Below are 16107 nucleotides of genomic sequence, written 5' to 3'. Positions count from 1 at the left end.
GAACAGAAAACTACATTCTACATGTTCTCATTTATAAGCAGGAGCAAAACATTGGGTATTCATGGACATGAAGATTGGAACAATAGACACTGGAGACTACTAGAGTGGGGAGGGAAGGAGTGGAGCAAGTGTTGACAAACCATTAGGTACTATGCTCACTACCTTGGTGATGGGATTGTTTGTACACCAAACCTCAGCATCACTCAATGTACCCAGGTAACAAATCTGCACATGTACCCCCCTGAATCTAAAACAAAAGTTGAAGTTATATATATAAAAAACAAATGTTGACAAGAAGGAATAAGAAGCTGGTAGACAAGATTGAAGAAACAGGTGATAGAACATTTATGAATTAAATTCCCTGAAGAGGTGGTAACAAATGGGATTTGCCTCAGACTGAAGGAAAAATACCTCTTCATCTGAGATTGGAGATGGGAAGAGAGTAGGTTGAGCAAGAGTCCAGAAAATTGCAGATAGCTGGCATTTATCCTCATTTGGGTTTTGATGATCTAGACCCTGACATCTACTACCAATGCCACTATTACCACACACACACACACACACACACACACACACACACACACACACACACAGAAGCAATACCATGCCATTTTCCTTCTTGCATTTGGATTAGGCAATTGTCTTTCATGTATAGTCTTGACCCAGTCTTTATTCTCAATATCTGGCTGTGGACCCGCCAGTTTGGCCCCTAACCCTGCAGAACCCCTCTTGCCTCCCTTCTCACACCACTTGCTTCCTTTCTCTTTCTCCACCATCAGATAACTTGCAGAGACACATACACATATGGATGACACAATTCAACTGAAAACTTAGGGGCTTTTCACAACTTGTTGATTTTATTTTAATCATCACTGTGGAAGATTTAATCTCTACATTGTTAGTCATTACTCAGCAGGCATACCTCTGGAGACAGAAGAACTTTTTGAGAGGTCTGTTCTTCACTCTGCAGTCACGGGATGCACACTTCACTCGAGGTGGTGGGTTTCCCCAGGTTTTCTTAGTCTTAGTCTCCCTGATTTTGATTCACTTTCTCATTGGGCCTGTAATAATGACCAAATAGTTTTGGCCTTTGGCTGATGTAGGATTGCTTCAAGAGATGATAGTTCTTAGAGATTTTTCTCTTGAACACCCTTGAAAAACTACTGGCTACTTTTACTTTTATGATTATCTCCTGCACCTGGTAGGGAAACAGGGTGCTGTCAGGTCCTCTTCCCATAAGGCAGTGATTTAGGAGAAGAGAATGTGAAATGCATAGGAAGGACGGTTTACTGAACCTGGTTATGGGCTGAGGAGGGGATACATACCACATAAGGTTAAGGTAGGAGTCTTGGAAGTGGTAACGTAGTTAAGGGGACAGAGAAAGAACATGGGCAGCTTGATCTGACCTTGCCACTGTCTCTGGACTTGAGTTCCTATGGGATATTCATCTTCTTTCCTTTGGTGTCTGTGGTTGGTTGTTGCATGTCTGGTGTTGGTTGAACCATAGCTGTGTTAGGCAACTCCGGTTTGCCAGTTACCTCTTCCATGTTGATGTCAAGCAGTAGTATAGCCCGGGGCCCCACCCTCTCTATGTATACTCCCTCCCTCAACATGTGGGTATTACAATTTGGATTACAATTCAAGATTAGATTTGGGTAAGGATACAGAACCAGACCATATCAGTATGAAATCATGGTATCTTTGAATTTATATGGCAGAAAACATGTGCATTTACCATGAGCTTTCTGAGGAAAACTCAAGATATAATATTTATAGTGAATAGATACCAATTCAGCCTCTGTATTCAAGACTGTCTCGGTTTGAATCTCTATTTCACCGCTGGCTACGTGGCCTCCATTTCTCATTCCCTAAGGATGCTGATAGCAAAACTACCAGAATCATAAGCTTTTTATGAGGGTTAAATTACCTTATGCATATGAAGTGCTTGATATTTAGGAAATGCTAAATAAATGTTAGACATAATTATTTGAAAATGTTAGATATCATTAGTATTATTAGTAGTGTTATTCACATTTAGTGAAGCATTTCAAGGCAAAGATATATTCTTCATTTAAATGTGCATTATTTTATTTATTTATTTATTTATTTATTTATTTATTTATTTATTTATTTTTTGAGACAGGGTCTCACTCTGTTACCCAGGCTGGAGTGCAATGGCTCACTCTTGGCTCACTGCAACCTCCTCCCTTTGGACTCAATTCTCCTGCCTCATCATCCTGAGTAGTGGAGACCACAGGCACACACTACCATGCCCGGCTATTATTTTTGTATTTTAGGGAGAGATGGGGTTTCGCCATGTTGCCCAGGCTGGTCTCAAACTCCTGACCTCAAGTAATCTGCCCACCCCAGCCTCCCAAAGTGCTGGAATTACAGGCGTTAGCCACTGCACCTGGCCAAAATGTGCATTGATTTAAAGTTTACTAAAGTAAATTTATCTTTTGGGGTCTTTTAAAAATTAGGCTGTTTCTCAAAGAACTTAAAATAGAGCTACCATTTGACCCAGTAATCCCATTACTGGGTATATACTCAAAGGAAAATAGATCATTATATCAAAAGACACATGCACTCGTGTGCTCACCACCACACTATTCACAATAGCAAATGCATGGGATCAACCATAAATAGGTAGATTGCATAAATAAAATGTGGTACATATACACCATGGAATTATATGCATTCATAAAAAACAATGGAATTATGTCCTTTGCAACAACATGGATGGATTTGGAGACCATAATCCTAAGTGAATTAATGTAGTAACAGAAAACCAAATACCAGATGTTCTCATTTACAAGCAGGGATTAAATAGCACAAATGGACATAAATGTAGAAACAGTTGACACTGGAAACTACTAGATGGGGGAGGGAGAGAGGAGGGCACGGGTGAAAAAAAACTACCTATTGGGTACTGGAATCACTATCTGAGTGCAATATATTCATGTAACAAACCAGCACTTGTACCCCCGTAGCTAAAATAAAACTCGAGAAAAAAATTAAGGTTGTGTAAAATGAAAATAATAATATAATTAAGATCATTATATCTACTATCTATGCCTAGAAATTTTTTTGAGTAAATAACATCCTCAACTTTTTTGAGTAGATATCAGCCTCAGCATTGTATTAAACTTTCAACTAGAGAGACTTATTCCATTATCTTGGATATTTTGGATGTTTTTGCACTTAGATTAATGTGCTACATAGTCCCAAACATTTAGCAATTACATCTAAATTAATGGAATTAGGTACTTGGACATCACATTTAAAGGGTGTTTCTTTAACTAGCTCAAGATTATATTTTTAGTTATAACCACAGCTGGGGCTAGAACCTTATATAATATGAGTCACTATCAGTGTTTTTTTCTCATCACCATGCTACACTTCACTGTCCATGCTTGTGCCATCATTCAGCAAGTATTTACTAATTGCCTATTGTGTGTCAGGCTCCATGCTATTTCCAGATGATACCACAGCAAACAAGTTCTAATCTGAACTTTCAGGAAATTAGCAGTCAAGCTACCACACATCCTTGCCACTGTTCAAGTTTTTACATAACATAACTCTTATTGTTCAAATGACGTCAAGCTTAAAAAACCCAACAACTTTCTCCTTTACACCAGGGAAATATGGTAGCAAGTGTTAGACATTTTGATGTAGAGAGTAACAGGCATGGTGAGATATTCGCACCCACAGGAAAGAGCTGTAGCGGGCAAGGCCCTCTGAGGGCTCACTAGATATCACCAACAAAAGCCAGATTGATAGCAGAAGAGGTATACAGATTTGTTTAAGGGGTGTACATGGGACCCTTCAGAATGAAGACCCAAAGATACAGGGGAAATTGTGCATTTTATGCCTAGGTTTAAGGAAGTGTGGATAGAGGCTCAGAAATAGGATTGGACAAAAAGGGTATAAACTAATACTAATGAACTGAGTGGGGAAACACAGAAAGGCCTGTATGTCTAGATTATTCTTGGCTTCTTTGAGCAGCATTCTTCCTTCTGGGTGTGGGGCAGGGACCCCTCTGAAAGGGGGGGCTTCTGACCTACAGTCAGTTTCCTTATGGCTAGTTTTTACACGGAAAAGTGGAGTGAAAATGAGAGTAATATTTTTAGCCTTCTTTTTTTTTTTTTTTTTTTTTTTTTTTAAAGATGGAGTCTTGCTCTGTCACCCAGGCTGGAGTGCACTGGTGTGATCTGGGCTCACTGCAAGCTCCGCCTCCCGGGTTCACGCCATTCTCCTACCTCAGTCTCCCGAGTAGCTGGGACTACAGGTGCGTGCCACCACGCCCAGCTAATTTTTTTTTTTTTTTTTTTTTTGTATTTTTAGTAGAGACGGGGTTTCACCATGTTAGCCAGGATGGTCTCAATCTCCTGACCTCGTGATCCACCCGCCTCGGCCTCCCAAAGTTCTGGGATTACAGGCATGAGCCACCGCGCCTGGCCATATTTTTAGGTTTTATTGCTGGCTTTGGGGAAAATATGGTTTAGTTTCTATGACACACCTTGGGGAAGAAGGATTGTAGTTTCTATAGCTAGCCTTGGGGGAGAATGAGACTGAGAGACAGGAGAGTAGGAGAAGATTAGAGAAAGACTTTCGCTCCTGAGGTCTTCATTTTGGGGTATTGTTTTCCAAGCTCCAAAAGGGCAAAATTACAGTTGATCATTTTGTAAACAGCTTTTCCAGGACAAACTCGTCCACATCAACTGCCTAAGGGAGTTTATGCCACTTTCCCCTAAGTTCCCTACTGTGGTCCTACTAATCATAGGTATGACACTCAAAAAGTGTAAGTCTGACCTGATTCCACATGACACCATATCAGAGAGTGGAAGAAAGACAGTATGATCTCTCCTGAGGCTTTTGCTTTTCTGAGTTCAGTGTTCTCAATATATCATCCATTTGCTTCACCAGATCCATTCTCCACTCTACTTTGTGCTGCTAAAAATCTACTCATATAAACCATGGACTGTATTAATAAGCTGTCTTGTTCTATGGCTTCGGGTTAGTTTTAGTGAATGGTAGGTCCCTGCAGATCACTGGAGAAGGAGGAAAATGAAGTCAGAATATTTATTTATCTGGCTCCTTCCTTGGAGAATTTCTGTAATTTCTGAAATTTCTATTTCATTTCTTGACCTAGATGATCGCTTTTTCTCTAGGTCTTCATCCTCCTGTGAAGATCCTTCAGGTAAGTCTAGGTCTTCGTCCTACTGTGAAGATCCTTCAGGTGGGTCTAGGTCTTCATCCTCCTGTGAAGATCCTTCAGATGAGTCCAGGTCTTCATCCTCCTGTGAAGATCCTTCAGCTGAGTCTAGGCCTTCGTCCTCCTCCTCTTGGACTGGATTGATGGAGTTCTCTCGGGACTGGTCATTCTCCAGTTGATTTGAATGTATTTTCTTAGCCTTCCTGTAGCAAAACGCTAATACTGTTGACTATTCTGACGTTTTCATCTTTTTCAAACTTGGTTCGGGGGCTAAGTCCCTGTTTGGTGTCTCCTGCATCTGTTAAGAAAACAGGGAGAGGCCAGAAAGGCATTATTTTGGGTGAATAGGATAGACACTGGATAGCAAGGGGGGCTTTATGAGAAGGAATGCAGGTGGAGGAAGGGGTTTGATCCAGAGAAGAACAAGGTTGAATCATAGGGTAGGGATCTATGGGGAAGAAGAAGAGCATGGGTAGGGTCACCTGTTAGTCCAAAGTGCACCATTTTGTAAGTTCTTTGCCATTTTGCAGACCTTGGTCAAAGTGAAACATCCCATGGGTGTTCAGGCCGTGAGAAACATCCTGCCTAACCACCTGACCACAAGGCGGACAAAGGCCCAACTAAAGAAACATCCCTATCATACCTTGCTTGGCAAAGTTCTAAGGAACACCACAATGATATTCCACCAGAAAAAGGGCCAAACCACCTGATCGTAAGAACATCTTATCAATATCCTGCCTGGCAGCAAGCCATACTGCCCAGATCCCTCCCACCCATACCTGTAAGTACCCCAGGCTGTAAGCGGTGGTGGGATCTGGCATTAAGCTGTTCCCCCACTTCCACAAGTTTCTGCAATATTCCTGTGTTGCTGTTTGAGCTGCCCCATCTCTGTGTGTCTTTCTTTCATCCTCGCCTTCTCTTCAAAACCTGACATTTTGGTGTCAAAACCTGGAGTGGTGATTGGGTTCTAATGGGTAAGTTTTCTGCTGCAACCGAGAAAGCAGAAAGCAGCAAGCAGCACAAACTAGACCGGGGCCTGCTTCCAGATCCTGTGATCTCCCTGTTCCTAGTTCCGTTCCCGTTATACTCTAGTCTTCTCCAGACCTGGGATAACCTCCAGATATTGATCAAACTCTCGACCTTTTTTTTTTTTTTCCCTTCCTTCCCCTTACTGGGCTGCTGCAACAAGGATCACCCCCATTTCTGGACATCACATCCAACACTGGGCATCAATTAGTGGGTGAGTCTCCCTCTTCCTCCTTTCTGGATTCCTCTCTATTTCTGCCTGTTCTCCAAAAAACAATCAAGTGCTGGGTGAGAGGTCTCCCCAGTCACCAGCTGACCGCAGCCTCACTTCTCAGGGGACAGCCTCAGAATGCTTGCCACTCTGGCCGCTCCGGCCTCTGGGGAGCATGAATAGTACGTACGGGGCTGCCCCGACTCTCCAGGTCCCTTCTTCCAGGCGGAATCAAGTACTCACTTTCCTCTGGTGTATTCACTTCTCTCTGGAGTACTCGCTCCCCGCTGGGATATTCACTCTCTTCCAGGGTACTCACTTTCCTCAGGGGTAGTCACTCCCATCCAGAGTATTCACTCCCCTCTTCCAAAAAAACAAAACATTCAACTTCCAAATTCAACATCATCTGAAAAACTTTCTCCAACACAAGGGCAAATAATCTGAAGTGCTTTGCTTATCTTCGTTCACAGCTCACTCTCCCTCTCTGTCAATCTTGTTCACCTTTTCAAATCTTCCTCCTCAAGGAGAAACCCCCCAAAATGCCTCCTCCTCCGGACAAGCCTTCCTCGTCTGAATTTCAACCTGGCCAACAAACCCCTTTCTCTGCCTCCTGCCCTCTCCCATTCCCTCCACCTTCTCCTTCGGATCTGGCTCCTCCACCCCCTTACTGTCACCCTCCATCCCCCTTCCTTCTCCACCTCAAACCAGGTCTCACGCCCAACCCTCTTTTGCCAAAAACCAGGCACATGCCCGAAGGCCTTCCAAAGTCTTTCCCTTGCAGGAGGTTGCGAGGCCTGAAGACATAATCTGAATTCAAGTTCCTTAGCTGACTTCTCCCATATTGAAAAGAGACTTGACTCCTTTTCAATGGATCCTACCTCCTTCCGCAAGAAATTTCTGTACTTCCCTAAATCTTATGACCTTACCTGGCATGACGTATATGTCATCCTCTCCTCTACCCTCACCCTGGAGGACAGGGAACACATCTTTATTGGCACCCAGGCCCATGAGAACACCCATCAACAAAAAGATGCTGCTAACAACCCAATAGGGACCCTAGCTGTCCCCAGAACTGACCCCAATTGGAATTGTCAGGCAACTTCTGTAGACAGACAGAAACCAGGACATATCATATCATGCCTTCTAGCTGGCATATATATCACCCCTGCTCTTTTCCTCTCCTGCCTTCCAAAGGTCACAACTAAATATGCTACCTTAAGTCCTAATACCAATAAGGGCAAAATCTACCTCCATTTATACTTTATCTCCCAGTCAGCCCCAGACATTTGAAAAAAACATAAAAAAAATGAAGGATGGCCCTCAAACCTCCCAAAGAGACTTAATCAAAGTGGCCTTTAAGGTCTTTAAGAATAGAGAGGAAGAACCAAAAACCTCAAACCTAAAGAAGGACCAGGCTAAATACCAAATGCTGGTAGCTGCCAGTCAACAGGGTTCCCAAGGCATACAGAATTCCTCAACTTGGCGACAGTCAACTCCAGGAGCCTGTTATAAGTGCGTCCAACACGGACACTGGGAAAAAGCCTACCCTAATCCCAGGACATTCTGGAAACCTTGCCCCATCTGTGGTATCAAGCAACACTGGAAGTCAGACTGTGCTCAGTGAAACTCTTCATCCTGCTTCACCACCCGTACCTGAAGACAGATGGGGCCTAGAGTCCACTGCCCCTACTGCCATCACCACCTCGGAACCCAGGGTAATTCTGTCAGTCTCTAGTAAGCCCATGTCTTTCCTATTGGATGCTCAATAGGACAACTGGTTACTCGGTTTTACCCAAATATTCTAGACCCTTTTTCCGTTTTTCAATCTCTATTGTGACAGTCAATAGAATCCCCTCTAGGCACAGACTCGTCCTTTATTATGCAACCTATTCAACAGCCCCCTTCACCCACTCTTTCCTGGTTATCCCTCAGTCCCCTACCCCTATCTTGGGATGGGACATATTAAGTAAATTCCAGGCCTCCATGCAATGTGGCTCCTACGATTCTACCCCTTTGATATTACTCTGCCACCCAAATGCTTCCCTCTCCCCCCACTCATCCTCACTATTTACCCTGTTACCTTCTGTTAATTCTAAACTTTGGAATGTTTCTAAACCCACAATAGCCACACATCACATCCCAGTTAAAATAACCCTTCAGAACCCCTCCATTTTCCTTTGTCAGTCTCAATATCCACTTAATCCAGCCGGTTTAAGGGGCCTCAATCCTATTTGTAAACTTTTGCAAGCTAAAATTCTCAAGCCTGTCAACTCTCCCCACAACACCCCTATTCTGGCTTTCCAAAAGACAGACAAGACTTACCCCTTTTTCCAGGATCTCCAAGTTGTTAACCAGGCAGTGGTACCAATCCATCTGGTGGTCTGCAACCCATATACTCTACTCTCTCATACTCCTACATCTACCACACACTCCTCTGTGTTGGAGCTAAAAGACGCCTATTTCGCTCTTCCCTTAAACCCAGCTTACCAAAGTCTCTTTGTTCTAACTTGGCCAAATCCTAATACTCACATGTCCACCCAACTAACATGGATTATACTCCCACAGGGGTTCCAGGGTAGCCCCCACCTATTCAGACAGGCCCTCATCAAGGACCTAGCTGAACTTCCGCTTTTTCCTAGTGCCCTCCTCCAATATATCAATGACCTCCTTCTCTGTAGCCCTTTCCTTAACCTGTCCATTCAACACACCACTCAGGTTTTAAACTTCCTCCATAATCGAGGAGATTGGGCCTAACCCACAAAATCTCAGGTAGCACAAACATGGGTTTGTCCTAACCCCTAATTCTCGAGCCATCCCAACCCAATGAAAGGAGCTAATTTGGGACATGCCCTTTCCCCACACAAAAAAAGGACCTCCTCTCCTTCTTGGGCCTTGTGGGATACTTTTGGCTGTGAATTTCCAACTTTGACTTGCTGGCCAAGCCACTCTACATGGCCTCATATGGGCCCATCCTAAAACCCCCAAACCCAGCTTACCCCATCAATTCCTACTAAAACAAAACAAAACAAAACAAAAAACCAAAACCAAAACAAACAAACAAACAAAAAACTTAAAAATGCCCTTTTAATGGCCCTGGCACCAGGACTGCCCAACCTCACCAAGCCCTTTACTTTGTATGTACATTCCGACTAAGGCCTTGTCCTTGAACTACTCTGTCAAACATACGGCGACGCCACACAAGCCATTGCACATCTCTCAAAACAACTGGACTCTGTCATCCAAGGCTGGTCACTCTGACTAAAAATCTTGGGTGTGGTCACATTGCTGGCCTTAGAGGCACGGAAACTCCCTCTCTACCAACACATTACTATTGCATCTTCCCATTACCTACAGGACCTCATAAACCATCAATTTCTTCTATCCCTCCCACCATCCTGCTTACAGCAGGTACATGCCTTATTCATAGGTAACCCTCTAATCACCTTCCAGACACATAAAACTCTCAACCCAGCCACCCTCCTCCCTGTAAACACTTCTGACTCTAAGCTCTCTCACTCCTGTCTGGACCTCTTAGACTACCTCTCTTCCCCCTTCCAACACATTTCAGATGCCTCTTTGCAGGGAACACATACACGGTTAGTTAATGGAAGCTCTTTTAGGGAGCCATGTCCAGCAGCTGGCTATTCCATCATTGCTGAAAATAAACTCGTAGAATCCAACGTTCTCCCACCCCATGCTACCTCTCAACAGGCAAAGCTAGTTGCCCTAACCAGGGCCCTCACCCTAGCAAAGGGAAAGAGGGTCAACATTTACACCCATTCCAAATATGCATACCATATCCTACAGTCTCATGCCTTCATCTGGCAGTAACAGGGTTTCCTAACTACAAAAGGAACCTCCATAAGAAATGGCAAACTTATACATAAGCTGCTGGGGGTAGATAAACTACCACTAAAGGCCACCATTATCCATTGCAAGGGACACTGAAAGGCTACAGATGCCAAAACCGAGAAAAACCTTTCAATAAATTTGGCAGCCTGGCAGGCATCATTATTGCTCATTTTTTCCCAGCATACACCCTGTATATACCCAGCAGGAACAAACCCCACTTGCCCGGACTGGCGCCATTCAGGAAAAAATGGTTCCACCTCAATGATAAAAGTGTCTTGTCCAAGTTTAAAAAACCTTCCGTACTTTCATACGTGCATGACCATTTCCATGCCGGTTACTGCCCCTACTCCAGCTTTTAAAAACATACATATATTCTTCAGCCATGGCTGCCCATCTCAAAGATATTACTAAGGCATGTTCCCTTTGCACTCAAACTTCCCCTCAGGAAGCTATCAAACCACCTCCTTTCCAACACACGAGGCCTGAGGACACTTACCAGGGCAGGACTAGCAAATCAACATCACTCACATGCCCCCCAGAAAGTGATTCCTATACCTCACAATAGTAGATACATTCTCTGGATGAATAAAAGTTTTTCCCACCACCACCAAAAAGGCACACACCATCGCGTCTGTTCTCTCCACCCATATTATCCACCGGTTTAAACTCGCTCTTGCATCCAGTCAGACAATGGGTCAATTTGTTTCACAGTTTAACCAACAGCTGGCAAAGGCTCTAAACATTAAATGGGCTTTCCATATTCCTCACCACTGTGAATCTTCAGGAAAAATTTTATAAAAAACAACTAACCAAACTCTCCCTAACGGTTAAAATGGCCTGGACTTCACTTCTCCCATTGTTCCTCATGCGATTATGAGTCATTTCCCAAAAGCTCCTCAGCCTAAGCCCATTTAAACTCATGTACAAATGCTCCATTTATCCTCCAAAATATCCCCGTATTTTCTCCCCCTTCTATATGGAATACTTGGCCGGCGTTACACCTCACCCAACATCTGATAAGACAGTACACAAATGGTTACTTGACCCAGCCTAAAAGTCCATCCTCAAAACACTCCTCCCTGTCCCTACAACCAGGGGACTGGGTCTGAATCACAGACTCCTCCTCCCCCTCCTCCAACCTAAGTGGAGGAATTCTCACCAGGTGATGCCAACTACTCCCACAGCGCCAAAGCTAACATCCTTTCCACACTGAATGCACCATTTCAAACTAAAAAGAGCACCAGATCCACATCTAGAAATTTCCTCACCCCCAAATTATTCTCCTTCCCTCACAGGACCAGCCTCACTGAACTTAACAAGAATTCGAGAATTTGCCAATCCAGAACACCCTAGCCCATAACACTCTCCGTTGCCAATTTCCAATCTTTTATCTCCTACTTTGTTTCAGATCTTTCCTGGTTTCTCTTCCCTATGTCCCTGGATAGTCTATGCCAATTTGTCACACTAATACAGGAGGTATGACTTTAGGGCACCTTCCAAAGTTTCACTCCTACTCAAATCTCCTTTTTCTCCTTTGTCCTCTTTGTCTGTGGGATATTCTAAGTCCCCACCCCCAACCTCTAACAGTTGAGCCCCCTTCATCAGCCTCACACATTGCCCATTAAATCAGTCACACTCCCCTTTTACTTCCAACTGTTAAACTTGTTTGTCCACACAAATCCAGCAGTTCACATCCCTTCCTGTCAACCTGGCCACATAAACCTGGTCGAAAATAAACCTGCATCTCACCTACTTAACCAATTCATTCCCAAATCCTGTTTATAATCTTGCTCGGCTAATCACCTTTCCCCCCAATCCATTAAATCCACCCACACCATCACACACAGGGCTGTCACCCTCCTTCGCCTCATAGCCTCTTAACTAAACATGTTACAAGTCTGATTCCATAAAATACCTCTTACCAACGCCTCCCCTCTTGGCTAGAGCCGCTCTTCATGTATCCAACTCAAGGGCGCTCCCTGGAAAACATGCACAAACAATTCCCTCAACTGCAACCTGTATCCTTCTGCCCTGTAAGGACCACAGTGGCTATTAGTTACAAAAACCCATTTCCCCCTCTCTCTCCAAAACCAAGCAGCCTTCACCTCCTCCACCACCAACATTTCCTATCAGGCCCTCAGAGGGGCTACCCTTGCTGGCAGCTATTCAACTTGGAAGAATATAAAAGTTAAAACAAAGTGTTTGTGGAGAATTCAACCCCCACCTTCTCATGGCTTGCCACCATAACCTACAACTTTCGTTAACCGCCATAATCTACAACTTTTTTGTTAATCTAAACATTAACATTTTGCCTAACAAGCAGACCATCCAGGTTCCTTTAGTAGCTTCTGTCTCATCTTCCTCCATACACACTAAGCAGGCTGTACATCTCATTCTAGTGTTAGCAGAACTAAACATCTCTGATGCACTCAGCACTGGGATAGCAGGTGGTCCCTTTCTTAGGGCCGTTAATCTTCCTCCTCCTGATACTACATTTGGCCAATGTATACTCACCTTCATATCCTGCTTTATCTCCGGAAGGCTAAACTCTCCTATCCAGGCAGCCACCCTGCAATACGTTGAAACCAGCCTTCTCCTCTGCCGAGTCTGGTACCAGTGCCTCCAGGAAAACAACTCTGAAGTCCAACACCCCCTGCTTCAAAACCCAAACCCTGATTACAGCTCCCCTATTCAGCAGGAAGCAGCCAGATAATCAACCATGCCCCTCTTCCTTTTATACTAAAGTGGAAGGCAAGAATGTGAGTCCAAACCACCATTTTGTAAGCACCCTGCTATTTTGCAGACCTTAGTCAAAGTGAAACATTCCACGGGGGTTCAGGCTGTGAGAAAAATCTTGCCTAAGCGTTGTAACACAAGGCAGACACAGGTCCAACTAAAGAAACTTTCCTATGGTATCTTGCTGGGCAAAGTTCCAAGAAACACCACAATGACATCCCACTGGAAAAAGGACCAAACAGCCTGATCATAAAAACATCTTATCAATATCCTGCCAGGCAGCAAGCCATACTGCCCAGGCCCCTCCCACCCATACCTATAAGCACCCCAGCCTGTAAGCAGTGGTGGGTTCTGGCATTAAGTGGGTCCCCCATTTCCACAGGTGTCTGCAATATTCCTGTGTTGCTGTTTGAGCCGTCCCTTCTCTGTGTCTTTCTTTCACCCATGCCTTCACTTCAAAACCTAACAATCTTACCTCATCATTTTCATTGTTGGATTCACAGGGGCTCTTCCTGTTCTCCCCATTGGTGCTTGAAGTTGGCTGTTCCATGATTCTGGTTGGTTGTAGAATGTCTATAGTAGGCTCTTGTAGACTGCAGACTTGCACAGCTATATTGAAGCTTCCCAGGAGGATGTCCCAGAGCTCTTGCCCTCCCTATATATACCCTCCTGATGACAAGGCAAAGCCACACCCTTGAGCTTTGTTTGATCATACAGGCAGTGTCCCAGCCAGTGGCAGTCCTAGGGTAGCTTTGACATCACAAAGCACCACTGCTGACCAATCCCTGGGCTTGTGGGGGAGGGGTGACAGGAGTAGAGGAAACCAAATGCTGCTGTTGTTTCAGCATCCCCTGAAGATGCATCCCAAACTGCTCTGCCGCCGCTCCTCATTTCTCCATGTTTAATGTTCATGGTTCACATGGAAGTCAGAGGATGATTCCTTCAAGCCCTTCCCCACAGGCATTCCTATGAAGTGATTCATTCTTTTGTCTTCCAGCCCTCACCATGACTTAGTATTTTCGATGTCTCACCTCAAATCCCCCAAGCTAGTGTGGCTACATTTAATTATTGGTGGAGATGTGAATTATCCCATTTCCCTCCTACAGTTCCTTCATATGCACCTTGAAGACCATTTATTTTTGGGCTACTGCCAGGCAAATTTCAACCCATGTTCTTTTACCCAGTGTCCATGTAGTTCTTTTAAGTGTCCTATTTCCAATCTGAAATAATGGCCTTCAGTCTGTCAAAACTTTAGTGAATAAACATTCTTTACCATGTATCCTAGTCTTGTTTCAAATCAGGGGTGTGTGTTCATAGTAAATGTAGTATCCCAACATGAATTCTACCAGTATGTGGGGTGGGGGAAGGAGTAAATATTCAAGTGCTGGAAGTTGTTCTGAGTATTTACCTGCAGGATACTATAATCTAAGACTAACATGAGGGTACAAGCTTCAAGCCTTGGCGGCTTCAAGCTTTGGTGGCTTCCACATGGTGTTAAGCCTGGAGCTGCACTGAGGGTAAGAGTTGAGGCTTGGGCTTGGGAGGCTCTGCCTAGATTTCAGAAGATGTATGGAAATGCCTGGATGTTCAGGCAGAAGTATGCTGCAGGGTTGGATCCCTCATGAAGAACCTCTACTAGGGCAATGTGAAGGGGAAATCTGGGGTTGGAGCCCTGACACAGAATCTCCACTGGTCACTGGAGCTGGAGAGAGATGCTCACAGAATGGGGAGAGACGAAGGTTGCTTAGAATTTCAAGAAAAATAAACAATTGAGGATGTATACAATAACACTGTTTGGCCCTGATTCCTGACAAGGTGTTTGGTAGCAGGAGAAGTCAGAGATCACTCCCGGTTTTAGGACCAGGTCACTTATTGATGACGAGAATATTTTTTAAAATGCAGAATCTAGACAACAATTTGGAAGGAAAGGTGAAGGGTGTCATTTTGGCATCTCAGGGTTGAGCTGAAGCTGGGCTGTGCAAATGTAAATGCTGTAGGCAAGAACTGCCACTCAGCTGGAGTTTCATATGGCGGGGGTCCTGGGAGGGATGATATTTTATGTAATGGCATTTTTAAAATTTTTCAAAAGTAGTAAAAGGAGAATATCACTGGGCCAGGAACTGAACTTTGCACAGTGCTTAGCATGAGTAGTGGGAGAGAAAATGATGCTCAGGAGAGGCGATGGAGAACCAGGAACATGAAGTGTCAGGGCAAAGGTCAGAGCAGGAAGGAGTCCGGCGAGCATACCATCCTCTCTTACTCACCCACCCTTGACATTACACAAGTTATCTCCTCTGCCTGGGATACCCTTCTCCCACACTGCATCCCAATCACCAGGATAACGTCTGTTCCTCCATACATCTGCAGCGTAGATGTCATTATTTCCAGACAATCTTCCCTGGACCTCCTCCCTACCACTTCCTCACAAATTAATAATAATAGCCATGCCCATGCTATTCATCTATTGTATTTGTACAAGTGCACACAAGACTATAAATTGGCTTTGAGATAAGGATGTATATCAGGTCTCTCTCCGTGGCTTGGAAATGTCTGTCTTCTCACCTTGTGTCTTCACATCATCTTCCTTCTATGCATTTCTCTCTGGCCAAATTTAATTTTTTTTATTTTTATATTTTTTTTGAGACAGAGTCTCACTGTGTCACCCAGGCTAGAGTGCAGTGGCACAATCTCGGCTCACTGCAACCTCCACCTCCCAGGTTCAAGAGATTCTCCTGCCTCAGCCTCCCGAGTAGCTGGGATTATAGGTGCCCACCACCACACCCAGCTAATTTTTGTATTTTTAGTAGACACAGGGTTTCATCATGTTAGTCAGGCTGATCTCGAACTCCTGACCTCAGGTGATCTGCCCACCTCAGCCTCCCCAAGTGCAGGGATTACAGGCGTGAGACACTGCGCCCGGCCCCAAATTTCCATTTTCTGTAAGGACACCCATCACATTGAATCTCATTTAACATGATTAACTCTGTAAAGCAGAGGTTTCCAACCTCCAGGCCATGGACCAGACCGGTTCGTGGCCTGTTAGAAACTAGGCCGCACAGCAGGAGGT

General features: G+C 44.3%; 1 protein-coding gene across 1 annotated transcript; it reads right to left on the bottom strand.

Annotated features, from left to right (window-relative positions):
- Positions 1 to 4485: 4485 nt before the first annotated feature.
- Positions 4486 to 13695, bottom strand: SPANXN1 (SPANX family member N1). Its single transcript, XM_031006100.3, is given in 2 exon segments — positions 4486 to 5513; positions 13516 to 13695. Coding segments are annotated over 2 exon segments (369 nt in total). The 5' UTR covers positions 13591 to 13695; the 3' UTR covers positions 4486 to 5219.
- Between the last annotated feature and the right edge of the window lie 2412 nt (positions 13696 to 16107).

The sequence above is a fragment of the Gorilla gorilla genome, chromosome X, assembly GCF_029281585.2.
Source record: "Gorilla gorilla gorilla isolate KB3781 chromosome X, NHGRI_mGorGor1-v2.1_pri, whole genome shotgun sequence".
NCBI lineage: Eukaryota > Metazoa > Chordata > Mammalia > Primates > Hominidae > Gorilla > Gorilla gorilla.
Note: the sequence above shows the minus strand (reverse complement) of the source record. Positions and strands in the feature narration are given on the sequence as shown.